This window comes from Hibiscus syriacus, unplaced genomic scaffold (assembly GCF_006381635.1).
Source record: "Hibiscus syriacus cultivar Baekdansim isolate YM2019G1 unplaced genomic scaffold, ASM638163v2 tig00117021_pilon, whole genome shotgun sequence".
NCBI lineage: Eukaryota > Viridiplantae > Streptophyta > Magnoliopsida > Malvales > Malvaceae > Hibiscus > Hibiscus syriacus.
In genome coordinates, this window is record NW_024063527.1 from 830,203 (window position 1) to 857,839 (window position 27,637).

General features: G+C 36.4%; 1 protein-coding gene across 1 annotated transcript; it reads left to right on the forward strand.

The window, feature by feature from the left end:
* The first annotated feature begins 459 nt into the window (after positions 1–459).
* On the forward strand, positions 460–27,637 carry LOC120195781 (replication factor C subunit 1-like). Its single transcript, XM_039197703.1, is given in 24 exon segments — positions 460–495; positions 614–670; positions 955–1,053; positions 1,716–2,294; positions 2,377–2,444; positions 3,245–3,320; positions 3,400–3,461; positions 3,552–3,660; positions 3,662–3,698; positions 4,184–4,335; positions 6,474–6,662; positions 6,772–6,893; positions 6,980–7,187; positions 10,956–11,009; positions 11,433–11,602; positions 12,270–12,360; positions 13,136–13,317; positions 13,402–13,441; positions 22,906–23,030; positions 24,183–24,255; positions 26,059–26,151; positions 26,252–26,489; positions 27,120–27,176; positions 27,274–27,637. Coding segments are annotated over 23 exon segments (2,976 nt in total). The 5' UTR covers positions 460–495; positions 614–667; the 3' UTR covers positions 27,423–27,637.

Genomic DNA, 27,637 nt, shown 5'->3' on the forward strand with positions numbered 1-27,637 from the left:
TTTTTTTAATATTTTTTAAAGATCAAACACTTTTTTATATATTGTTTAATATTAAATTAAGTGGAGAAGAATGGTGATGAATGGTGAATAACAAGTTATTTGGGAGAACAATAAGCAATTTGAATAACGAATAAAAATTAAATTGACATAATTTTTAAATTTATTGAATTATTTTAAAATAGTATTAAATTGATAGAATCTATATTGGAGACTAAAACTATTATTATACCATATTTCAAGATCTATTTCATTTAAATTTTAATTGACTCGATTGTAACTTTTTAAAATGAAGTGACCTTTTTGTAATATTACTAATAGTTATGGGATCATATGGTAATATAATTAATAAGTAAGTGACCTAAGATGTATTTTACCCATGCATTTATCATGAGGCTTTCCGGGCCCTCTAAAATGAAAGCAGAAAATAAAATAAAAAAGAAAAGAAAAAACAACTCATTTTACTTTCTGGTTTTCAAGGAAACCCTACAGTTGATAGTAAATTTCTCTGCTACTTTTTTTTGGCAAACCCAGTGATTAATTTGCTGTTGTTAAAGTTCAATTTGACTAGACATTTTTTTGGACAATCTTATGTTGGTTGAAATTTCTCGTGCAGATTGTTTTGAGAAGGCGAAATCCCTAAGAAATTTGATTTGTTTAAGCATAGGATATGGTGAGTTCCCGACTCTTTTTTTTTAATCTTTCATTTTTAAATATAAACTGTGGATAGTTAGGGTTTAACGGTTCTTTTAGTTATAAAGTAAAACTGGGGGGCTGCCCCCATTTTATTCGTTATTATGCAAGAACCAACAGTCAAGTTGGATTACGGTTCATATATGAAATGTAATAGTTTTTAGTGACGAGGGGAATTGAGGTTTATACTCAAAATGTAATTTTTAATTATGTTGATTCTGTATTTGTTTTTGTTCAATGGACTTACTTCAGTGTTAATTGCAGTCTGATATCAGGAAATGGTTTATGAAAGCACACGATAAAGGAAAAGGCACTGTTAGTGCTTCAAAGCGGACAAATGCAGTAGAAACGGAAGCAGATTCTGTAAGTATATTTTTGTGTCTCATCTATCTTTGTTTCTTCCTGGATAAGATTTCATAATAGGTCACTATTCTTAGACTTGGTTTAATGTTGAGATTGTTTTGAATGAATTTCTTGCAATCTTAAGATTTTATTTAGGCTGTTTCATAATTCTGGGAAGGATTTCCGTGACTCATTCTACGCATAATGGGCTGGCTCCATGCGTTTAATCTTGTTTTCAAGAGGGAAATGAAAATGTAGAAAGCAATAGTGAGCAGATATGGATCTATACCTATTTGTTTCCCCATGCAATCATGAAGGTGTCTGTGGAACTTTGTCTTAAAAATTTATTTGTTAACATGATTTTTTCACAGTTCACTATTCTTAGACTTGGTTGTAATGTTGAGATTGATTTGAATTAATTTCATGTATTGCCATCTAAAGATTTTAGTTAGACTGTTTCATAATTTTGGGAAGAATTTCTGTGACTCATTCTATGCATAATGGGCTGGCCCCATGCATTTAACTCTTGTATTCCAGAGGAAGATGACAATGAAGAAAACATAAGGGAGCAGATATGGATCTATACCTATTGTTTCCCCTATGCAATCATGAAGATATCTGTGGAACTTGGTCTTAAATATTTATTTGTTAATATGATTTTCCCCCTTCTGCAATTATTCTAGGTACCTGGAGGCCAAGAAAATTCAGGCAGGAGGAGAACTAGCAAGTATTTTCCTGCAGAAAAGCAAAAGGTGAAAGATGGACAAGAAAATGAACTTCCAGCCAAGAGAAAAGTTCAAAGTGACAGTATTGAAAAAGCCCCACCTTCAAAGAAACCAAGCAAAGACGATGTTGATGATGATTTTGTTCTATCCAAATCTAAGAACTCTGTTGATGTCACTCCAAGTAAGAAACTGAAGTGTGGTTCAGGCAAGAGTGTTGCCCAAAAAGCTGTAGATATTGGTGAAAGTGATGAAGATGATGTTAAAGATTTGGCGTCTCCTGTAAAGTCAGGTGGAAAGAGTCTTGGTGGCAGGAGTTCCACAAAAGGCCCAGCTAACGGAAGAGGCAAAGTTGGTGATATTGACCTAAGCGATGAAGACGATGTTAAAGATTTGGAGTCTTCCATAAAGTCGGGTGGAGGGGGTCGTGGTGGCAGGGGTGCGTCAACAGGATCAGCTAGTGGAAGAGGAAGAGGTGGTGGACGAGGTGGATTTATGAATTTTGGACAAAGGAAAGACCCTCCACATAAAGGAGAGAAGGTGAAGATATAAAAGAAATTTCTGATTTAATTATTACAGGGGATCTACAAGTCTTGGTAACACTGAATTTCTGTAATGTCAGGAAGTCCCTGAAGGCGCTCATGATTGCTTAACTGGTCTAACTTTTGTAATTAGTGGAACACTTGACAGGTATTGCATTTGTTACGGGTATTGGTTTGTAAGTATTTATACCCATTTCTGTTCTGTGGAAAACTATTCTTGATGCACATACACATCTCTGAGCAGCATTGACCAATAAGCCACAGTTTTCTAGGAAGGTTATTAATACCATGATATTTCTTGTGATTATTATTTTTTTGATAGGAATAGGAGGTCTCGTTAAAAACCTCCGTCATCGTTGCCTCTTAAAAAGAGGCAACAAGCTGAAGGAGGAAAAGAGTACCTCAATTTTATTAATAAACCGAATTACATAAGATACACTTTACACTAACAAAACCTAACAGAAACACAACATAACAACGATGACACTCAAAGCGTTCAACCTATCCCCTCCTTAGCTAGCTTATCCGCCTCACAATTGCAGCTCCTAGGGACCTATCTAACCAAAATGTCCTTTGCAGAAACTAGGGCAGCAATGTCCCCGACCAAAGACCTGAAAAAAGAGGGGTTCAAAATAGGCCTCAAGATCCAATCCACAACCGTAGAACAATCACTCTCTAACACTAATCTACCTTTCCCCGCCCAATGAGAAGACAGAAAAACAACAATACCCTCTTTGATTGCTTTCAACTCCGCAAACAAGGGCGGACCAGGACCCACGGCAGTAGAGAAGGAGATAAGCTTAGTGCCGTTCGAGTATCTCAAAATTCCCCCTATTCCTTCTTGTGATTATTATTGTATGTTCTTTTTTTATTAAATGCTTATGGATGATTTCCCTTGATGTTATTGGTTCTTCGTGGCCCCATAATCATTGAACCTCGACCTTGCAGTTTGGAAAGACAAGAAGCAGAGGACTTAATCAAACGCCATGGTGGTCGCATTACTGGATCTGTCAGCAAGAAAACGGTTATTCCACACATCTACCTGATAATACCTTAATTTCCTGTCACAATATTTGAGGGTGGTTAACATTTTTCATCTGCAGAATTATCTTTTGTGTGATGAAGATATTGGAGGTCGAAAGTCCTCTAAAGCCAAAGAGTTTGGGTTTGTTTTCTGACTCGTTTGAAAATTAGTTTGTGTGTTATAATTGTCATGCTACTCATGTTTATGCTTGGCTTCTATTTCTTATTGTAGCACTAAATTTCTTACTGAGGATGGATTGTTTGACATGATCCGTGCTTCAAATCATGGAAAGCTCCATTGAAAGGACAGTCAAACAAATCTGCGGCCACTGACACCCTCCTCTACCTAAGAAGAGTCCCCAGAAAGCAGAAGTGAAAAGTATGCCCTATAATCTATGCATCTTGCTTCTGGTCATCTGGTGCATTATTTGAGTGGTCAACTACATATAGTAGTATATGTGTTTGGTGTGGTATGAGTATGACTCACTAGAAATGGGACTTGCTAAAAGACTTATTTTTGCCATCAAAAAAAATATAATTCAGGTTGATGAATTGTCTCTGTTAAATACTATTTTACGGTGTCTAGCATACATTCTACAGGTCATGAGTGGTCTTTTCATTAATTATGGAGTTTGGTGCTTGATATCAGTTTGATGCTACTATTTCTGAATATTGTCTTCCTTTTTTTTTGATAAAAAATAGGAGGTCTCGTTAAAACCCCCCTTCATATTTTTGATTTTGAATATTGTCTTCCTGTGTATATCTTTCAGTGAATTGTGTATATAGTTGCATTCGCATGGATGGACTCTGAATGCCTTTAATTTTATTTAAATGCATTGTCTTAACTTTTTGCTTCTTGCTTTGGCAACTTTTCATCAGCAGCACTAACCAAATGTACAAGTGCAAGTGTCCCATCTGCCAAGAAAGGAGGGCAACTGCTCCAGCGTTCTTCTCTGCCATGGACTGAAAAATATAGACCAAAAGTTCCAAATGAGATCACTGGGAACCAATCACTGGTATGGGTGTCTATCTTCCATTCTTTGTTATTATACTATTTTACCTCAATGTTAAGGATGCTTGAAGTCCTCTATATAGCCCGAGACGGAAGGCCCCCGAGTAAAATAAGGCACATATATATTATATGTCATATACATATAATGTTTATGAAAAATTATGTAATACATAATAATAAATAAAAAAACTAGTTAAGATAGAATTTTATATGATCTATTAAGTAAATTCAAATTATTGTTCGGAATAATTACTGAAAAATATTATGGTAAAAAATAAAAAAATATAGAGGTAAAGCATTTAAAAGAACCAATAGTAGAATAGACTGAATAATAATTAAAAAAGTATACATCAGGCTTGAGCTTTTAAGGGAGGTAGAAGTTTTGAGTTTTTATGATTTAATAAAAAATTGGTATTTTAAACAACTAGTAGCCAGTAGGTTTATAATTAATAAAATAAAATAAAAATTATGATATTTTGAGTTTTAAACTTTTATATATAATTAATAAAATCTATACTATATTTTAAAAGTTGTCTCCCTTTGTTTTAATTATTTGCCACCTAAGCAATGTAATTAAACTGTGATTTTGCCTTTACTTGGAAAGATTTTATTTGCATAGTAAGAAAAAACAGGTCTCAATATATTAGACAAATAATTAATGTATTTAAATTCATACTTGGGATAATTTGGGTGAATCACTCATGTTATTTTTATTTTATATTTTATTTTATCTTTTTTCTCATTACAATGGGATTGGTCAATTTATAATTTGAAGCAATTAATGTATTTAAATTCATACTTGGGATAATTTGGGTGAATCACTCATGTTATTTTTATTTTATATTTTATTTTATCTTTTTTCTCATTACAATGGGATTGGTCAATTTATAATTTGAAGCAGTTTTCTATTAGACAACTACTCAATGTCTTTGGGCTCATGTCTGAGAATAATTTGGTAAATAACTCACATTATTTATATTTATATTTTCTTTTATCGTTTTTCTCATTAAAAATTGTTTATATATATATATATATATATATATATATACTTGTATTTATATCGTGTTATAATTGTATTTAAAAGGTTATATCCAAGTCATATTCATATTCATTAAAATTTATTTTATGTAAATTTTTTACAAAGTCATATATTGATGATATATTCAAAATATTTTCATTTTGTGTCGACATATTCATATTTTTCCATGTTATGTCATATCCAAGTCGTTTTTATGCTGATTTTGTATAATTATAGTTTTCATAAAAAAAGAAATTTAAAATTTTTCATATATTAATTGAAAGTTAAAAGTGAATAATTAAATATTTTAAAACTATAAATTGATTTACTTAAAAATTGAATCATTCTGTCATATATTAATTAATTTTTTTTCATAAAAAATTAACTAATATATTTGAAATTTTAATATGATTTTCCGAAGTATAACTATGAACATTCTTGTAAAAGTTAAAAGTGGACATCAGGAGACAATGGTATTCGAGGTTTAAAAAAAAGAAGAAACCTAAAAGATAAAACCGGCTGTAGTGGATATTTGAGTTTTAAAATGAAAAAGGAAAGCTTAAGAAATAACACCACTGCCACAATTTTATTCAAAGAAGAAAGAAAGCAGATAGATAGAGTTTGAGTTTTGAAATCTAAAAGCCCATTCAGTGGGTTTGAGTTTTGAAGAAAAAGAACCCCCCCCAACCCAACAAAAAAAAGAGGAAAAAAAGTTGGCCAAAATTCACTGCTACATCAAGCTGGCTTTTCTGTTGCTTAGTGATGAACTCAAAGTGCAATAAAGTGTGAACAGGCTAGTGCCCAATCAAATAGCCACGCCTGGGAAGGCAAAATCTTTTTTTTTTTGCATCACCTAGGTTCCTAGGTGAGCGCCTTAACAACACTGTTATGTTATAATTTCTATCTTCAAAGGGCTAGTAGCCATATTGCTTACTTGTGCAGACATATCTGATGCTTCAAAGTGGCTGTTAATATGGGGTTTTGACTTACAAATATGAAGAAAAAGTTGGAAAGTATTGAATGCATCCATGTTGGACACAAATCTATGTCCAAGAGTCCCGAGATTGAGCAACTTATCATATCGTAGAAGTGTTATCACTATGATCTCTCTGTCATGGATGCAGGTTAAACAACTCCATGATTGGCTGGCACAATGGGACAGGCAATTTCTTGGTATTGGAAGCAAGGGAAAGGGCAAAAAGCAAAACGACCCTGGTGCTAAAAAGGCTGTTCTCTTAAGTGGAACACCTGGAATTGGGAAAACTACATCAGCAAAGTTGGTCAGTCAGATGCTGGGTTTCCAGACCATTGAGGTGGACTCCATTTTACCAAAAGAAATCTTGATTATTAATATACATTCTAATTAGACGGCTGAAAGCTTATATGTCTGTCTTGCTGTCTAATTCTGTATGTGTCATATAGGTAAATGCTAGTGATAGTCGTGGAAAGGCCGATGCCAATATTTCTAAAGGAATTGGTGGAAGCAATGCAAATTCCATAAAGGAACTAGTTAGCAATACAGCTTTGGGTTTTAATATGGACCGGTTTGTTTTTGTGCATCGGTGCTGCATAGGAAATCTATAAACCCTTTTCAATTATTTCTCACTCAATCTTCTAATGGAAATTGCAGTTTAAAACATCCAAAGACTGTCCTGATTATGGATGAGGTGGATGGCATGTCTGCTGGTGATAGAGGTGGGATAGCTGATCTTATTGCTAGCATAAAGATTTCCAAAATCCCAATCATTTGCATCTGTAATGACCGCTACAGTCAGAAATTGAGGAGTCTTGTAAACTACTGTTTGCTTCTCAGTTACCGTAAACCTACAAAACAGCAGGTAATAGTTGTTATTGTTTTTATAGCTGTTTCTTTTAATTACTGTCTATCTATCTTTTGTTCTGTGGGACCAATATACACTGAATTTTACTGAAATTAGTACAATCCTATGTTTTATCTTGCTGACAGAACTGACTTCTTTAATGATTTCAGCCATACTGGTCTTGGCCATGATGGATGAAACATTATTATGAGCCTGCCAACACAAAAAATCACATCTGAATACTGAATCAGAGATTCAGCTTCGAATCTAAATTATCTCTTCATTTTTCCAAGTCAGTTGTGTAGTGTAACAGATTTAAAATTATGCAATTGTTGAAACTCAAGATTGAATATATATATATATATATATATATGTGTGTGCATTTTATCTTGGATCTTGAAGTGCTCAGAATCTTACTTTATGAAGAATTGTTTGAAGAAGAATGTATCATGCCTTAGTTTAGAGATATATCTACTGTTCCGAGTTTAGAGTAGCATGACTCTAATTATCCTCTTCTCTGGAACCAAGATAGAGGACATATAGATTGGGGAGACGTTAATTGTGTTTCTGTTGTATGCTTATGGAATGAAAATCATTCTATTTCAAAGAAGATAGTTAGACAATGATTTGATCTTGCAATGATACTAAATTAGGCGTTAGTGAGAGAAGCTCCACCTTCTCTCTAAAAATTAGACGTTTTCAAAAAATCTTTTTTTTTTTTGATAGGAATAGGAGGTTTCATTAAAAACCTCCCTCATAGTTGCCTCTTGAGAAGAGGCAACTAGCGGAAGGAGGAAAAGAGTACCCCAATATATTAATAAACCAGAATTACATACAACTATAATTTACACCCGAAATAAAATACCAAACATAACCACTAACACTAAGGACATTCAACCTATCCCCTCCTTAGCTAACTTGTCTGCCTCCCAATTACAAGCCTTAGGGATCAGCCTAACCATAATATCCCTACCAGAAATTACCTCCCCAATTTCCCGAACCAAAGAACTGAAGAACGAAGGAGCCTCAGAAGGCCTGAAAATCCAATCAACTGCAGTTTTACAATCACTTTCGAGAATAAGTCTTCCCTTCAACGCCCAATTCGAATGTAGAAATAGATCAATTCCTTCTTTAATGGCTTTCAACTCAGCAAACATAGAAGGACCAGGTCCGATAGGCTTAGAGAAATAGATCACGGTAGAGCCATTCGAATCTCTCAACAGACCTCTAATTCCACCCTGCAAACCATCACTTCTAACAGCCCCATCCACATTGAATTTATAAAAATTAGGTGGAGGTGGATACCAGCACAGATCCTTCTTCTTCTTGTGCAAATTAACTGCTAAACCATCTGCAAGCCTTGGATCTCCTATTAATAAATCTACCTGGATGTTAGCTTTAGGAAATTTAGGTAGAAACCATTTGGCCAACCTGAATCTGCAAATGAAGAACAGTGCAGATCTCTCAAAATTCCATTTTTCAAACACCACTAAGTTCCTAGCCTTCCAAATCGACCACATAACAACACCCGGGATGAAATTCCAAATAGAAGAAGAAGCCTTCAAAACAGACCATGAACTAAGTAAAGACGGGGGATCTTTGGGTAGAATAGTATTAACCTCCCATAAATTGATGAACAAGTTCCACAACTCCCAAGCAACAGTACAAAACATAAATAAATGGGGAATTGTTTCTTCCTCCTTTTGGCATAGAGGACATAATAACTCTTCCAAAGGAACACCTCTTTTCTTCAATTCCACTCTAACAGCTAATTTTTGATGAGATAATTGCCATAAAAATGTTTCAACTTTTGGGGGAGCTAATCCAGACCAAACCCATTTCTTCCACTGAAAATTTCCTCCAGAGCTACGAATAAGAGCTGATCTACAGGCCTTAACTGAGAACAAACCATCTCCACTCCCTGACCAAGTTAGAAAATCATCAACAGTATCAATCAAAACAATATTATCAATCAAAGTCATTAGAGATATCCATTGATCCAATTCCCAATCGCATAAATTTCTCCTTAGACAAATATTCCAACTCCAACAATTATTATCATAACGGCCAAAGTCCACAACTTTCCCCGTTTTGTTAATCGATAAAGCATAAATCCTAGGAAATTGTTCTTTTAAGGTGAAATTATTTGTCCAAATGTCATTCCAGAATTCGATTGATCTACCATTCCCCACTTGGATCTTGGAATTGGACCTCAAACAATTCCCAATATCGTCATTTTTCTCATAATTATTCACAATTCCCCTCCATATCCATGAATCTTGCGGGTTAACAGCCTTATTAATTGCAAGAGACAAATTACTAATATTGTGCTTGCAACATATCATCTTCTTCCACTGAGAATGTTTATCATTAGCAAACTTCCAAACCCACTTCCCCAGAAGCACTCTATTCGCCATCGACAAATCCAGGACACCCAAACCACCCTCCTCATACGGTTGACACACAATTTTCCAATTCACCCAATGAATCCGCTTCTTCAAGGGATCGTCCCCCCAAAGGAATTTAGCCATAAGAGAATTCAACTTTTGGTTAGTCTTTAGAGGGATTTTGAAAATAGAGAGGAAGAAAATTGGCAAGGACGACAAAACAGACTTCACTAATTCAAAAAATTTCTTTCTTTATCCCTTTTCATATCTCTTAGATGGCGAGTCAGGTGAGAAGATCTGTTGGGAAAAATTGCGTTACAGTGATCATTTTCAATATTCTAGAGTGTCTTCATCACCAAGGTCTTTGGTTATTATTCGATAAATATGATGAGGTGGTTGATTCTTTCATCCCTAAAAAAAGAAGCAAGGGAGGTAGTAGGTTTAGTTTTGTTCGCTTCACCAGATTGGAGGACGCGAGGAAGGTTATCAACTGTGCTGATAGATCTTGGATTCAAGGTATTAAAGTTAGAGTTTTCATGGCGAGATTTCAACCTCGTGAAGAATTCTGGAGAAAGAAGTTTTCTGGTCCAAAACCAGCTGAGGTCAAGAATAAAGTGGAGGATGATTCTCACTCAGAGGATCCCATTTTCGGTGTTGTTGGCGAGGATAAGCTCTTAACTCTCAGATATAGCTTGGTAGGTTGGTGCAGATTTTTTTTCAAATTGAAAGAGTTGGTTGCTCTTATGCACAAGGAAGGCATATTAGGTCTGAAAATTATGAGTTTAAGTGGTTTAGCAATTTTAATCATTTTTGAAGATGAAGAGAGTAGGGATTATGCTCTTAATAATCAGATTGGGGCGTTGAAAAACTGTTTTGACAAAGTAGAAGTGTGGTCGGAAAATTTTCAGTGTAGCAGTCGTCGGGCATGGCTATCGTGCAAAGGGATCCCACCGTTTGTGTGGAGTCATTCCACCTTCAGAAACATTGCAAACAAATGGGGAGAACTTATCTCCTGGTATCTATGGACTTATGAGAGCATTAGCATATGCTGCATAGGAATTCTATTTGACCTTTCTATTTATTATTGTTTGTTAATAAACAGGTTTTGTTTATAAACTATTATTTCAGGCCAATTTTTCTGTTGAGTCTCTGTGACCTGTTAAACAAAAATAAATTTATAAAAGTCTCCGACTAGTTAAATGTGTGTCTGAATTTGTTGTCTGCATGTTTATCCCTGCAATTTTATGGGTGGGGTTCTTCATCATTCCTGTGTCTCACTCTGATTCTTTGTGACATGTAATGATGTTATATGAAGTTTTTGGGGGATTGGGGGTTCGTTCTCCCTTCTGAGGAGAATATTGTCATTCCAATTTCTAACTCTGAACTTTATGCATGGCAGATGGCAAAGAGATTAATGCAAGTTGCAAACGCTGAAGGTCTTCAAGTTAATGAGGTAAAAATCACTTGTGAGTGTATACTTGTTCCATTGCCGAGCATTACTTCGCACAATTGCACTATTGCTGTTCCAAATGGTTTATAATATAATTGACTTGTGATTTAGTAATGGACTTACTGGATTCTTGGTCAATAAACATGAGCTCTCTCTCTCTCCCCCCCCGGTAGTGAGATCATTTGTCTATAAAGTTTTAGAGAAACTGCAATCTAAAGATTTTGGCATGTTCTAAGTTGGGTGATTTACGTTTGGAAACCGAACAGCTTTTTTGGTAATATTCTTCAGTCATTTTTAGTTGTATAGATGCTGATCTTGTTGTTTTGATTATACCTTTTTTTACATCACCTATGATCTTTTCTGTTTTTCTTCCAGCACTCTACCCCTCCCCTCTTACCAAACATAATTTTTTTTTTAATTTTCCAGATTGCTCTGGAGGAACTTGCAGAAAGAGTGAACGGAGACATGCGCATGGCCCTAAATCAGTTGCAGTACATGAGTCTGTCCATGTCTGCTATTAATTATAATGACATAAAGCAACGCCTTCTTATCAGTTCCAAAGATGAAGACATTTCACCCTTCACAGCTGTTGATAAGTATGAATTAAGAGCTTACATGTTTCGCCGAGTGTTGCTGTTTGATTGATGTTTCCTAGATATGCTTCTCTTGCTGTCATTTTCTATTTAAAATGAACTTCAGGCTCTTCCAATAATTATTTCTCCTCTTTTTTTCTTTTATTGTTTCATCATTTGGAGAAATGACGTTTTTTTTACTGAGCTACTGAATCATGGATCAAATGTATCCTAGTTTATTTTCTCCTAGTATTTATTGTCCTTGTCATTCCTGATAACTCAATGATTTCATCCCAAAGCCTAGTTTACATGTCAAAAAATTATTTCCTTAATGATCCATCTTGTGGTTCATTGGTTTGGGGATGTGAAGTTTAGAGTTTTGTTGCCTCACAACTATGTGACTATCAGGATGTATGTTAATGACTCGAGCATTATTTGTTGACTAGTTTTAGAATTTTTATGTTTTTACTAGTCAATCATTGACAAGAATTCTGATACAATCCAATTAAACTTCTCTGTCTCTTGCTGTGAATTGAAATCCCTATCAGCAGGGCATTTAGAAATGTTCAATTATGCTTGCAGATTTAATGATAATTTGGTTTTAACTCTGTTGAAGCATAATTAATATGTTTCCAGTTACTAACCTCTTCCTCCTTCCTCATGTCTCCCATTTGAATCTGTTGTAATTTAGGCTGTTTGGATATAATGGTGGAAAGTTGAGAATGGACGAAAGAATTGATCTAAGCATGAGCGATCTTGATCTCGTTCCACTTCTTGTTCAGGTTATGCCTTTTCTAGTTTATCTCCCCAAGGTTTGTTGCTATTATTCATTTATGAAAGATCTTCCTGGAAACCTCGAACCTATTATGTTGGGGGTTCTCTGAATCAATGAAAGATGTAGAATACTTTAGTGCCTTTTTTGGATGATGGGCCCATTTCTGTGTGATTTAGCTCCATTGATAGATTATTTCTAATGTTGCGGTACTTCTTTAGAGCTTTCAAAACTATAAATTATATCTGTAGGATGCTAGTAAATCTAATAAAGGTACAGAAGTTTGTGTGGAAACTGGAAATGCTGCTTTTCATTTTCCTTTTTGTTGTTTTAGGTTGAGTCGGTGTCCTTTGCTCCAACTATAAACACCGCCTCAATAGCGTAGTATCCTCTACTGGAGGACTTTATGCCGATTTTAGTTCCTGCCCTTCTGATAGTGCTTTCCAACTTGTGCAGAATTTTTAGGTTTGGGTTTGTATGATTTCATTTGCATTATGTGAGCTTTGTTGCTAATTCGATCAACAGTTGAAGACTAGATGTTCTTAGCTTGAAAGTTGCTTACCCTTTTTTTCTCTACTATACATTTTTAATTTTTGCAAGCCCATTTGTATTTCCTTTGAGTATACTTGTTTGATTTAAGTGTTTCAATGTTTTTGTTTTTCCTAAACCATCTTATTTAATTGTTCGATACTTGCATATGTTGTGGGAGAGTTTATCTGTTGTGCGTTTTACATCGAGTTGCTCATTGTTGATTTTGGCATGACTTGGTATTTTTGTACATGCAGGAAAATTATATTAATTATAAGCCGAGTTCGATTGGTAAAGATGACAGTGGGATTAAACGAATGAACTTAATTACCCGAGCTGCTGAGTCTATTGGTGATGGTGATATAATCAATGTGCAGATTCGAAGATATCGACAGTGGCAGCTCTCACAAACTAGTACCCTTTCGTCGTGCATCATTCCGTATGTTGTATTTTTCAGGCCTTAATCTTTCAAATTTTTTTCATTTTGTTGTCTCATATTTTTCTTTTCTTTTCTTTTCATCAGTGCTGCATTGCTACATGGACAAAGGGAGACACTTGAACAGGTAAGTTTCTATCCTGAAGGTTCTTGATTGTAGTTATGACTTCTCATGCATTGGCATAATTTTTTCCAGTTTTCTATTTTTAAACAAAGAAATTAAAAGTAAAAACGAACCTTTTACTTCAGTCTTCTACAAGGTTGACAAGTACCATTTGGAAGGTGCTTTAACCTTTATATTCTATTTTTCAATCCAAAATATTGAAGCCTTCATCGTCCTTTTAAGAAGTCTGATCATGGCAAGCTCGTTCTTTATCCTTTGATGATTGATATGATTATAGGGTGTATTTTGTCTCCAACTCCGTAGTACCCATTCTACAGCTTAATTCTGCTTGCTAAAATGCTGAGTTAATCCCTTGTGTTTTCACTGAGTTCAATTTTATCATCTTATTTTTTTGAAAGGAGTCTAATTCCTTAATATGGTCATTATGACTCTTGGCACTGCCACTATGTTCTGAGTGATCGAGTGTGCATGTGTTTATTCTCTTAACATCAGACCATATGCTTAACAGTCAATTAGAAAACCTAAGGATCCGTTTGGTTTTTGAAAATATTTTCTGTTTTCATTTTCTATTTTCATTCTTAAAAAATAATTTTTTGAAAATTGGAAAACATATTTGGCAAATAGAAATAAAAGTTTGTTTTAAATATTAAAATAAGAGAACATGTTTTGTACTTATTTTCTCATAATGGAAACATGAAAAATAAAATAGAAAATTCCTACATTTATATGGATACGATCCGGGATCAGAAATTTGATATTTAAATTACTTTTTTAAAAATAATATTTCTGTTTACATGGATTTGAACCTGGGTCAGTTCATTAAGTTAAAATTCCCTTGTTTTCAACCTTTTCATTTGTACAAAACATTTTTAGTGAAAACAATGAAGACATCTTTTTATTTTTTTATAAAAGTAGGTCTCATTAAAAACCCCCTTCATAATTGTCCCTTTCATAAAGAAAAGGAGCAACTAGCGGAAGGAGGAAAAGAGTGCCTCATTTTATTGATATAACATAAGAACAACAATAATCCTTTGTATTACATCAGAAAAGACTATCCTCTAAATACGCAGAAAACATCCTGGATGTATCCAAATAATCGCCCAACCCCTTATTTAGCTAAGTTATCAGCCTCCCAATTACAACCCCTAGGTATAAACTTCACTATCAACGCCCTAGACAATGCAAAAGTCACGATTTCCTTGACTAGATTACTAAAGTACACAGGAGTTGAAGAAGGCGACTGGATCCATTCCACAGCTGTTTTACAATCACACTCCAGTATCAATCTACCCTTAGTTGACCAAACTGAGGAAAAGAAAATTTCAGTTCCTTTTCTAATTGCCTTCAATTCGGCTAATGGAGGAAGGCCAGGCCCGACACTTTCTGAAAACGATGTTAGAGTGAAGCCATTTGAATCTCTAAGAATGCCCCCTATGCCACCTGCCAACCCATCTTTTCTAATAGCTCCATTAACGTTGAACTTGAAGAAATCCACAGGAGGAGGAAGCCATCTCTGCAAAGGCCTATTATGAACCATTTAGCAGTTGAGCCCATCTGCTAGAGAGGGATCAACAATCAACGAATCAACCGAGATGGAAACTTGGTGGAACTTGGCTAAAAACCACTTAGATTTACTAATCAAGCAATCCTACAAAAGAAAGGCTTCTAAAGAGAGTGCAGATATACTGATGGCAAAGATAGAGAGTTCCATGGAGGGGGTACTTGGTCTGCGTTCGTTGATAATCTTAGTAGGAGAGTGAGCAGAAGAACATTAGGGGAACATTTTAGTTATCATGGTAAAGTTATTAGGGTGTTTATTCCCTTTATTAACAATAGACCGAAATACAAGGATTGTACGTTTGCGTTCGTCCATTTTGCAAGCAAGAAGGATCTGTGTAATGCGATGGAGAAGATGAATAATGTCAGGGTTGACGGGAGGATAATTTCTGTGTCAGTAGCTAAATATGATAAGTTATCCGAGATGAAGAATGGTGAGGGGCTAAGAGAGGAGGGCTCCAAAAGGGTAGAAACAGGAGAGTTGGAAGGCAGAAGGACTTCGCCAGCACAAGTGAAAGAGAAAATGGAACGGATGAGTAGGTTCCTTGATGGAAGAACTTATAGAGACACGATAGTTGGGATGAAAAAAGTTCCAGAGAGTCATCAAGTAAGCAATCAAAGGAATACAAATGAGGAGAAGAAATCTTTGGAAGTCTTTATCCCAGTGGAAGAGAGATTATGGTTGAAATCTTCACTTACTGGCATTTGCAAAGATATTTTCAAAGTAGACTTTGTGCAGAAAGCCTTACGGAATGAGGGCTTCAAAGTTAAGGTGATAAGGTGGGGATGTGCGAAGAATGCGTGTCTGGTAGTGTTTCAGTCGGTTGAGGAGAGAAGAATTGCAATGGAAGAACAATGGGAAGCTCTGACGTTCTGGTTTGAAATATTGGAGCCGTTGGAGGAGGAGGGGGGCATCCCATTAAATTGTTGGTTGGTATCGTTCTTTTCTAGCTTAGCATCCAAATGGGGCAAGTTAGTAAAAATTCAAGATCAAACTGCTCATAGAGTGGATTGTAGAGTGGCGCAGTTGCTACTAAGGGTTGAGAGTCCATTTGACATTCCAGAACAAACCATCATCAATACGTATGGGAGAAAGTTCATGATTAAAATTAAAGTTGATGGTGCTGAGGATTGTTTTCCTGAGTTAACAGACATGGAGATAGAAGAAGTTGCAGAGGAACCATGGGAGGATAGCTCTTCGGATTGGAGCAAGGAAGAAGTACAGAATTGGCATGAAGAGCAGGTGGGATTAAAAGAGTTGTCAGATCCTCAGAATAGGGTTGAGGAATGGGTTAGAAGTTCCCATCAAGGCAAAAACACAAATACCAAGGGGGGTTTGAATTTAAACATAGGTATGGAAAATACGTTTGACTTGTGCAAAGATGTGACAGAGGTAGGTGATGTCTCCATAGAGCAGGAAAAGTCAGAAGAAGTTAATGAAGGGAGAGAATGGGAAAAGTCAGGGAGGCGCTTCAACCGAGCATGAAAAAGTTGACTGCGAAATTGGGCTTCATAGGGGCCCGGAAATACATATGAGGAGTGGGCTGGATCAAGAGGAGGAGAGATTAAGCAAGGATTGTTGTATTGATACAGCAGAAAATATTGCAGTACAGTGTCAGACTCCCTTGCAGGTGGGGTCTGTTTCCTTGTCTTCTCAAAGGAATTCGGGGAAGTCTGTATCTAGGAGTAGAGTGGGAAGAGGCAAATACAAACATGTTTATTCAAGATCTAAGACGAGGGGATCTAGGAGCTGTTTAGGTACAAGTTCGGAGTATGTTTATAGAAATGAGGAGGTGGATGGGGCAGAGGCTTTGGAGTGTTGAAACGTAAGTAAATTGTTAGGGGTTACATTTAGAGGGGGAAAAAAGCTTTTATGAACAAAGCAATTCCATTGGTTAAGGATAGAGGAGCTCATGGGGGAGTTTAAGGGGTGATGGAATTCAAGGTTATAACTCAATATAGATGACTAGTTGGAATTTACTATCTTGGAATGTTAGAGGTTTGGGTAGGAGGATAAAGGCTAGAACTGTAAGGAGGGTTGTGAACGAGAGAAAGCCATTAATTTTATTCATTCAGGAATCGAAAATGGAAGTGTTAACTCCATCGATAGTGAGGAAAATGGGAGGTAATTTGCTGACAGCTTCAGCAGTTTCAGCAGCTGAAGGTTCTGCTGGAGGTCTGATTACTTTATGGAATGAAACAGAGTTGTCATGTTCAAGAGAAAATTATTCATAGAAGATATGTAGCAGTTAAGGGTGTTATTGATGAGTTACTAGGTTCTTGTTGGTTCATAAATGTGTACGGTCCATGTGTGGATTCAGAAAAGGAGGCGTTCTTTGGGGAGCTGCTATCATTTTTAGAGAATATAGACTGTCCAATGTGTCTCGGAGGGGACTTTAATGTTGTTATGTCACAGGATGAGAAGATTGGAGGTGCAGTGAATTTAGCTACAATGTTTTCTTTCAAAGATTTTGTGAGTAAAGCTAATTTACTGGATTTGCCTTTGGTTAGAGGCCGATTTACATGGTGTAACAGTAGAGAAATCCCAACTTATGAGAGGCTTGATCGATTCCTAGTGGATCAAAGATTTTTATCATTGTTCTCTATGATAACACAGAGACTCCTAGAAAGGTCTAATGTTGTTGATTGACAAGACTAAGCTGTCATGTTCTGTCGATGATTTCCTGGGGTGGTCGGGTAAGGGGGATGGCATGTTCTCGGTCAAAGCTTGTAGACTGTCGTTATATGATAATCTGAAGAGAGTTTTGAGTGGAAGAAGTGGGTTTGGGATGGTTTGGCTCCGCCTAGAGTTCAAACCTTCTTATGGCAGATTTGCCATCAGAAACTAGCAGTTATAGTGGAATTGAAGAAAAGAGGGATCCCTCTAACGGAAGTATTGTGTCCATTATGTAATTCCCAGGATGAAACTATAGCTCACCTGTTCTTAACGTGTTCTGTTGCTTCGGGATTGTGGAGTAAATTTCTAAGGTTATGGGATATTTCTACTGCTCTGCATCAAGATCCTTCCTCTATTCTCTGCTCATGGTCCAATCTTAGGCATAATTCTATTATTTGGAGGTTCATTCCGGCTGTTATTTTCTGGTCAATTTGAAAGGCAAGAAATCTGGTTGTTTTTGAAAATGGAAAATGTGACAGTTCATTCTGTATTTTATCACTAGATTTAGATTGGCGAAATGGTTCTTAGCTAAAAATCCTTCGGTTCGGATTCAGACAGACCTTTTAGTAGGGGATCCTACGAGGGCAGATTCTTTTCTCATTACTTCTGGTCCTAAGAAGGTTATTGGATGGTCTCCTCCGCCAGCGGATATGTTTAAACTCAATGTTGATGGAGCATTTACTGGCGATGGGATGCAAGGGGTATTGGTGGTGTTTTGAGAGACTCTTTCAGCGACTCTTTAGCTTCTTTTTCTTCTGCAGTGGGGCCTGGTTTGCCTATTTTGACTGAACTGAAAGCTATTAAGGAAGGATTGGGTTTTTTCTATTCTTCAAATTGGGCTAAGAAGGGAAGACTTATTATTGAGAGCGACTGCAAATGTGCAGTGGGTTGGATTTTAAAGCTGCAACTTGCCCCTTCCTTTTTCAGTGATCTGGTGGAGGATATTGAAGCTCTTATTACTGCTAAGGGGGTCGTTCTTAGATGGATTCCTAGGAGCTGTAATTTGGAGGCTGACAGGTTAGCTAAGCAGGGGATCAGTTAAGTGTAACAGGCTTCTTGTAATGTTTTGTGCTTTTTCGATGGGTTTTGTTGTGGTTGATCCTTTGTAATAGTATTGCTAGTTTGGGAATCAGGACTCACCCTCTGATCTAAGGTACTGCTTTGTCGGTTGAGTAGGTTTCTGCTGTAGTTTTGGTTTGCTTTGGGTTTTGAGCGCTGTATGTTTTTTATTGTTTGATGGGGGTGTGGTCCTGGTTGTTTCCTATGTATTTTATGTCGTTGAATAAAATCTTAAGGCTCTCTTTTCCTCCTTCCAATGATTAAGGAGCTTTCTCCAAGCTCCATTAATTACGAAGGGGGTTTTTAACGAGGTCTTCAATTCTTATAAAAAAAAGATCATAACAGCATCTTGCTGGAAAATAGGGGCTAGAATTGGGGCCCTAAATCGTTCAAAATGTTTAATTATGTCATGGAAGAGGAGGGGTTTTGTACGATGATGGAGGGAGAACTGGACAAGCTTTGTAATGTGGAGAATAGACAACCAATCTCTAGCGTACTAAAAGGAGTGCAGGAAGCAATGAAGAAATGGTCTGGGAAGGGTTATCTAGAGATCCCCGGGAGAATAAGTAGGCTGGAGAAAGAAATTTAGGAGATGGAACTTAATTTGCAACAAGGTCTCCCCGTGGTGTCGATGACGAATTTAGTGGAAGCAAAGAAAGAGTTGTGGGACTTGTATAAAAAAGAGGAATTGATTTGGCTTCAAAAGTCAAGATTGAAGTAGAGTTTGGATGGGGATAAGAACACTAGATTTTTCCACCAATGTGCAAGAGGTAGAGGAAGGAGAAATGGTATCAAATCCATCAAAGTAGATAATGAAGACATTTCAGATCCAAAATTAATTAAAGCTTCGGTGGTGCACTTTTTCAAGGGGTTGTTAAACTAGGAAAATACATTGGAAGTTGAGGAGCTAGATTTGGACTTTTTAAAACTCTCGAATCAGCAGAGTATGGCCCTTGAGAAGCCTTTTTCTGAAGACGAAATTTGGGGTGTAATTGCTAATTCGGATAGCAATAAAGCTCCTGGCCCGGACAGACTGAATTTAGGCTTTTTTAAGAAGTTCTGGTCAAGTTTGAAGGAAGTTTTGCTGCTGTTTTTTAAGGAATTTTATGCAGGAAAGGAATGGGACATGGAAACCAACCATTCTTTCATCTCTCTTATTCCTAAGAGGACCAATCCGGAGGGGCTAGAACTTGTTTATAGCAAATGAAGGCACTGATTGTTGGAGGAAAAAAGGTTTGAAGGGAGTTGTTTTTAAGGTGGATTTCAAAAAAGCCTTTGATTCGGTTGATTGGAGGATCTTGCTGAAAATAATGAGTAAAATGGGGTTTGGAGCTAGATGGAGTTCTTGGATGTACAAGTGTGTTTCAACAGCTTCCATTTCAGTTTTGGTAAATGGCACTCCTACGGAGAGAATTCACACTAATAGAGGTTTAAGGCAGGGCTGCTCGTTATCTCCTTTGTTGTTCAATTTGGGAGGGGAATTGCTACACTTATTGTTGGTGAAAGCAGTGGATAAGGGGTTGTTTTCGGGTTTTGAATTAGGTTCTAATGATCGTTCTTTCATGTTATCTCATTTGCAATTTGCGGACAACTTAATAATCTTTAGCAAGGCTTCTATTCATGATTTGGCGAATATTAGAAGGGTGTTGTTAATTTATGAACTGCTAGTGGGTCTGAAGTTGAATCTGACTAAGAGCAGAATTTTTGGAATTAATGTTGGGGGGGAGGAGTTAGCTTCATGGGCCACGAAATTAGGCTGTGTAAGGGGAGATTTTCCATCGGAGTACCTAGGCCTACCGTTGGGGGCCAAGAACTCTTTTTCCCTGTGGGAACCGGTTGTACAAAAATTTTATAATAGTTTGGCTGGTTGGAATGCCAAGTCTTTATCTCTGGCTGAAAGGGCAGTCTTGGTCAAATCGGTGTTGTGCTCTCTTCCAATTTACTACCTTGCTATCTTTTGGATCCCTATTACTGTACTCAATAAACTAAACTCTATCATGGCATCGTTTTTATGGGGGGGTCAACAGAAAAAAAGAACATTCATTGGGTCAAATGGGAATTGGTGTGTAAGCCAAAGAAGTTGGGCGGTTTAGGGATTCCGAATCTGTTGCTATTAAATAGGGCTCTTATGGGGGAATGAGTGTGGAAATTTACTGCAGAGAATTTTTTGGTGGAAATCAGTTGTGTGTTGTGTTTACAATATGGATCCTAATTCAATGATGATCCAAAATACTTGGACAGACCGTACTTCTTGGATTTGGAGAGGAGTTAAGAACTTTTCAAGTGATGCTTTTGGGGACTGTTTTAGAAAAAAATTGTGTTAGAGCTGGAAATGGAGAAACAATGCAGTTTTGGCATGATGTATGGTTGGGTTCGGTTTCTTTGAAAGATAGGTTTCCAAGGTTATTTGCTCTTTCGAATAACAAAGAGGGTAAGGTTGCAGAATTCTTATTGTATAATGATTCGGGTTGGGTTTGGGATATTCAAACAAGAAGGAATTTGGTGGATTGGGAGGTTGAGCAGTGGCTACAAATTATCTCTGTTGAATAGCTCTTCATTGTCTCTATTAGAGGAAGATTGTTGGATTTGGTTGGGAAATGGAGAGGGTTATTTTACTGCAAAATCATGCATGAAAAATTATTTTGATAGAGAGGGTAATGATGAATTACAAGGTAATTGGGAAAGGTATGTTTGGAAAGGAGTAGCTCCACCACGAGTGGAATCTTTTGTTTGGCAACTTGCTCATCATAGAGTTGCGGTGAAAGAGGAACTGCTGAAGAGAGGAGTTACGGGGGTTGAAGACACTGTCTGCCCATTGTGCAAGAAGTGCAATGAGTCGGTCTCACATTTGTTTCTGCATTGTGATGTGATATGGGATTTGTGAGCTAAATTTTTAAAGTTATGGAATGTTTTCTTTGTGATTCTTGGTAAGTTGATGGATTTTTTAATTGCTTGGGAGGACCTAGTTCCGAGATCTCACATATGGAAATTTATTACAAGAGCAATGTTGTCTTCTGTTTAATAAAATTATAGGCGCTCTTTTCCTCCTTTCATTACCCTTCATGTTACTTTCATAACATGGAGGGTAAAAAGGAGGTTTTTTATGAGGCCTCATCTTCTATCAAAAAAAAAATGTTGTGGTATGTTTGGAAATGTAGGAATGAGGTGATTTTCCAGAATGGGAAGGTAGATTATGTGTTGTTGTTCTTCATTACACGATTCAGAATTGTTTCTTAGTTTGAAACTTCTTTTAAGGATGTTCATATTCATTTTGATTCTTTGATGGGGGATTTAAAATTAGCGGATCAGCATGGCAATCTGAAAAAGAGGTCTCTTCCTTCTTCTAGGTGGAATCCTCCTCCGGAAGGGTTTTTAAAAGTTACGTAGACGGTGCAATGGTCAAAGGTTGGGATAAGGGTGGAATAGGTGGCTTGATTAGGGATGGCAGTGGTTCGGTGCTTGGGTCGTTTTCAGAGAAGGTAGGGGGAGGTCCTCCTTTACTCGCAGAGCTATTGGCGATTAATAGAGGGTTGATTCTCATTGATGAAGTTGAATACTTTCCAAGTCAGAGGTTCATTTTGGAATCGGATTCTGCTAATGCTCTGAAGTGGATTAATAATCCGAACCTTAGTACTTCTTTGTTTCAATCCTTGGTAAGGGATATAGCTACCATTGTGGAGAGGAAGGGTATTATCATGAGGCATATTTCGAGAGCAGCAAATTGGGAAGCGGATGAATTAGCTAAAGCTGGTATAGGTTGATTTTTAGGTTTGTGTAATGCTTTAAGGTGTTATGCCTTGGTTATTCTTATTAAGGGAGTATTAGGGTGTGTTATGTTTACAGAATTATGGTATTTGTTTTGTAAGGAGTTGTTAGTTGTTGAGGTGTATTATTGTTCTCATTAATAAAAGTTAGAGGCGCTCTTTTCCTCCTTCCAATGTCTTTCATGTTATGTTTGTAACATGTAGGATATGAAGGGGGGTTTTAATGAGGCCTTATTCTATCAAAAAAAAATTTTGCTCCTTATAATTCTCATAAATAAATAGTAAATTGAACCTAATAATAAACTAACATTTTACTAAAAATAATAATAATTATTTGACCCAATAAACTGATATACTCATGTATAATGTTAGATTTGTCCTAATATAGAAGGCTGGTTTCATATTTGCAGGGAGAACGCAATTTCAATAGATTTGGTGGGTGGTTAGGAAAGAATTCAACTATGGGCAAAAATTATAGGCTTTTGGAGGATTTTCATGTTCATTTTCTTGCTTCACGTGAATCTTGTTCGGGAAGGTAATTCATGGTTATGTTTTATGTCTTTCTGTCTAGTTTTCTTAAAATTTTGGGTTGTGTTTGCTGCAAACTCATGATTCAAGGCATGGTAGCATGACTTAGATTTTATTTTGTTAGAATGTGTAAATATTATGGACTGTAAATTATGGCTAACCTAGTATTATTTACTTCTTGTGTACTCTTTCAAATAGTATAAATACTGATTAAGTTTGAGTGAATAATCAAGCTGATTCTTTAAATCTAATTTTCTTATTTGTTTTTCTTTGAACTTTCTTATCTCCTTCAGTTAACATTATCCATATTCTCTGTTGATATCCGTGGCTGAATCTTTAATAAATGATGATCTAGTTACATGATTGAATTTTTCATTAATAATTTATTTTTCCCATCTCATCATTTGTTGCATTTGCATAGCCAGTTTTGATATCTAAATTAACTGAAGAGGAGAGCCAATTATTGGAGTCTGACTAGGGCTACTTCCCAATGAAACTGTTTGCATCGTGAGATGTTTAATGTCAGCAGTTTTATTTGCTAATTTGATCGTTAAACAGCTATGACGAAAGCTAACTGGTTCACGTACTCATTTTGCAAATGTCTTGCAAAATCTGGTTGTCAATTGAAGGAAATAAAGTTGATTCTATCTTAACTTTTGTTCTGAGATCTTTTTTTTAATAAGAATTGGAGGTCTCATTAAAAAACCCCTTCATAATTGCCGAGATACCGAGGGTATAACAGCAAAAAGCTGATTAACATTTTTCTATCTTAACTTTTGTTCTGATATCTATTCTGGCTAGATTGATTAATTGGCATTTGCTTTAGAGATTTCTTGTCTTATAGTGTTCAGAGAGATGGAAAGTGGGAACTGAAGAACTCTGTTTGAATTTAGTTTCGTATTTGTCTGCAGTCATCTATGTGAATGCACATTGATTGCGTATAGATTTTCACATGCTTGTGTCAGAGCCATGGTCCTAATAATAATCATATTACTCAATGAAAAACACTATAGGAGGATATCTGAAGAAGTGGACAGATTGTTCTACCTCTTATGTTGCTTTATTAGTTTCAACACAATCTTTATTTCATTTGAGATGATTACCTTTTTTTCATTTATTTATCCCATGTTAAATATTTTTTGTGCTGGAAATGATACAGGGAAACACTTCGACTAGAATATCTCACATTGCTTCTGAAAAGATTGACTAATCCACTTCGAGACATGCCTAAGGTTTGAAAGTTACCTTTTTTTTTCATTTGGTATGCATGTTACATGTAACTACGAAAGCATCATGTGATGCAAGGTTGGTCATAGGTGCTATTGCAAGTTGTGGTTTGGTGGTGAAACCCTATCTGGTTACCATAAAATTCCATCATATCTGAGTGATCTGTATTGATTTATGTATTTATATCTTTTTACGTCTGCAACTAGAGATGTAAGACTAGGATGTATCATGACCAATGGCTGTATCATCTACTCTGTTTCATGCCCCTGTTTTTAAGTACACATTGAACTACTAGTGTTATTTTTTATAGGAATGGGAGGTCTCGTTAAAAACCTCTCACTTAGTAGTCCTTTACCGTGAGGCAAGAACGTACTAACAGTAGGAGGAAAAGAGTACCTCAATTCATTAATAAAAAACTGATTACATAAGACCTCAAAATAAACTCCTAGAAAATACATAAACCATAACACACTTCTCTATCACCTAAACAGGAAAACAGACCAACAAACTAAAACAAGATACATCATCCCCCAATCCCCTCCTTTGCTAGTTTATCCACCTCAATATTACAACACATAGGAGTCCACCGCACAATAAACTGTTTAACAGAAACAATAGACACAATTTCCTTAACAAAAATATTGGGAAAAACAGGAGGCAAAGCCTGTTCATTAATCCAGTCCACTGCTTACTTGGAATCACTCTCAATGATTAGCCTACCCTTCGAAGCCCACTCTGAAGAAACAAATATGTCAATGCCTTTACTGATAGCTTTCAGTTCTGCAGTAATCGGAGAAGTAGAACCGATATTTTCTGAAAAAGAAATAAGTGTAACCCGGTTCCAATCTCTGAGAATGCCCCCAATTCCCGCCTTCATCCCAACTCTACTAACAGCCCCATCCACATTCAACTTAAAAAAATCCACTGGAGGAGGGCTCCAGCAATGTACTTTCCTTTTCGGCTCCTTACTAGAAGAAAGTTTGTCCGCCAAAGAAGGATCTCCAAAGAACTACTAGTGTTATTTTTACTTTGCCCTTCCGAATTATATAAAAGCAATTTTTTCGGTGGGGGGGGTGTTTCTTCTCTCTGTATTTTAAAGGACATTTCTCTTCCTATTTTATAAAAATGATTGTCTCCTTGTTTGATGGATCTGGCTGTTTTAGAGATGGGTGTAATGGGAAAGGGGTTGTGTTAAACATACTTCCAACATTGATCTGTGTCCCTGTGGTGAATTTTATTTATTGGAACCTTGGGCCACCTCACATTTTGCTCTCTGTTGCTTTTTTTCTTTTTTTGCTTCTGCATCATGCCTGATTCGTGGGCTTGAAGAATTATTTTCCTTGTTCTCCTTGTATTAATCGCATCTTTGTTTCCCGGTTCTATTTATTTTGTTTGTTCATCTGTTTATTGTGATGTATGTAATTTATCTTGTTCTACTTGTACTTTTGGTTCTCATGTTTCTATTTTTTTTTTACTGTTATTTTAATTTCTCTTCCATTAATTGTGATGTGTTGGTGTATACGAACATCTGGATGTGCTTGCAGCAGGGCGGATGCACTAAGCCTCCTAGGGGGCCAAGTGCATCCCCATTTTTTTGGGAAAAATGTGAAATTTAGTTTAATATATTAAGGAAAAATGGAGAAAAAAAAGTGCATACCCATTATTTTTAAGAAAAAATATTAAAATTTTGGACCTCCATTCTTAAATTTCCAGATCAGCCACTGGCTTGCAGTTGGCCTTTGTGCCTTATATTTTATGCAAGGGATCACTTTTGTAAAGTGTTTCCATTTTCCTCTGATATGGACCAGGATGAAGCTGTTAAGCAGGTTTTAGAGTTTATGAACACATACTCAATAAGCCAGGAGGATTTCGACACTGCTATGGAGTTATCTAAATTCCAGGCAACGCTTCTTCTGTACCTTTCCATATAACATATGCAATTTCTTTTTATTTTCTTGTGTTTCTGAAATACATTTTTGTTTTCAAATAATCTCTGCTCAGGGGTATCCAAATCCCATGAATGGCATTCCACCACCTGTCAAAGCAGCACTGACAAAAGCATACAATGAAGGAAGCAAAACACGAATAATACGAGCTGCAGACTTGATAACTATTCCTGGAATGAAAAAAGCCCCAAAGAAGCGGATTGCTGCAATTCTAGAACCCTCAGATGATGGATTAGGAGAGGAGAATGGTGAGGTGGCGGAAAATGAGAACACTTCAGACACAGAGGACTTGGGTAATAATTTTTGTTGAATGTTTTTGTTGATTCGTTTGGTATTTACTCACTAAATTTCCCATCTTCTGTTATGTCCTTTGCAAAATTAATACTTGTTTTTAGCTCCATTTGACCTGATACATTTTTGCTAGAGGTCTCTCTACTTTCTGATTCGGAGAAGAAAAATAACTCATTTATGCACTGAAAATATTAATAGAGATAGAAATAGAACTATGCATGCCTTCAAACCTACTGAAGTCAAGATCGAAAGTCATAAATCTAATCCTTCCATCTCCTAAGCCCCACATGGCTTTCTATTGTTTCCTAGACCTTAACAACCTCCACCCCCACCCCCTAAAAAAATAACACACACACAAAAAATAAAAACCCTTTTCGTGGCTTAAACTTCAGTTCTCAAATCAGAAGTCTCGAAAAAAACCCACTCCTCTTTCTCAAGGTATAAACTTGAACTTACATTTTTGAAGTCCCTAGGTATAAACTCCTCTTTCCCAAAACTTGTATGAAATGTAAAACAAAGTCTTTTACTGGAATAGGGTGTTCCAGTTGTTGCACTTATGGGTGACTATCCAAAAAAGTAGTTTCCTTTAAGTAATTATGTTAATGCCTTACCTTTTGTTTTTGGGACACCAGAAGGTACTACCGATGGTGAGAAGCTGCAGGCTGAACTTCAGAGTTTGAATTCAAAAGGTAGCTAATGTTACCTCAATCTTTTTTGTTTTTGATTGATCAATTGTACATATCTTACAAATTAATCTCTTTTGATATCTTGCGTTGTTTCTCCCAGGGATCGAAGTACAAATGGAGTTGAAAGGGACAGGGAATTCAAGTGCTAAGAAGGCACCGGCTAGTAGAGGAAAAGGTGGTGGTAGGACCGGAAATGTGGAAAAGAAAGGTGCGCGCGGTTCAGGGGCTGGAGCAAAGAGAAAAAGGTAAGAAGTATGCTATAGTGTGGCCATTCTACAATTTTGGCAGTGTTTATAAGCAGTGGAAGTAGCATGTCCTCTCGACGACTACGTGGAAATCTTTGATGTTTGTAGTGTTTTGGTGTAGACAACTTTCCTAATTCCTATTCCTATGGTGTTTGATGCTAAACTGTTTTGGAGCCATTTTTTCAGTATGTATGTTATGAATTGGTGAACCGTCCAAAA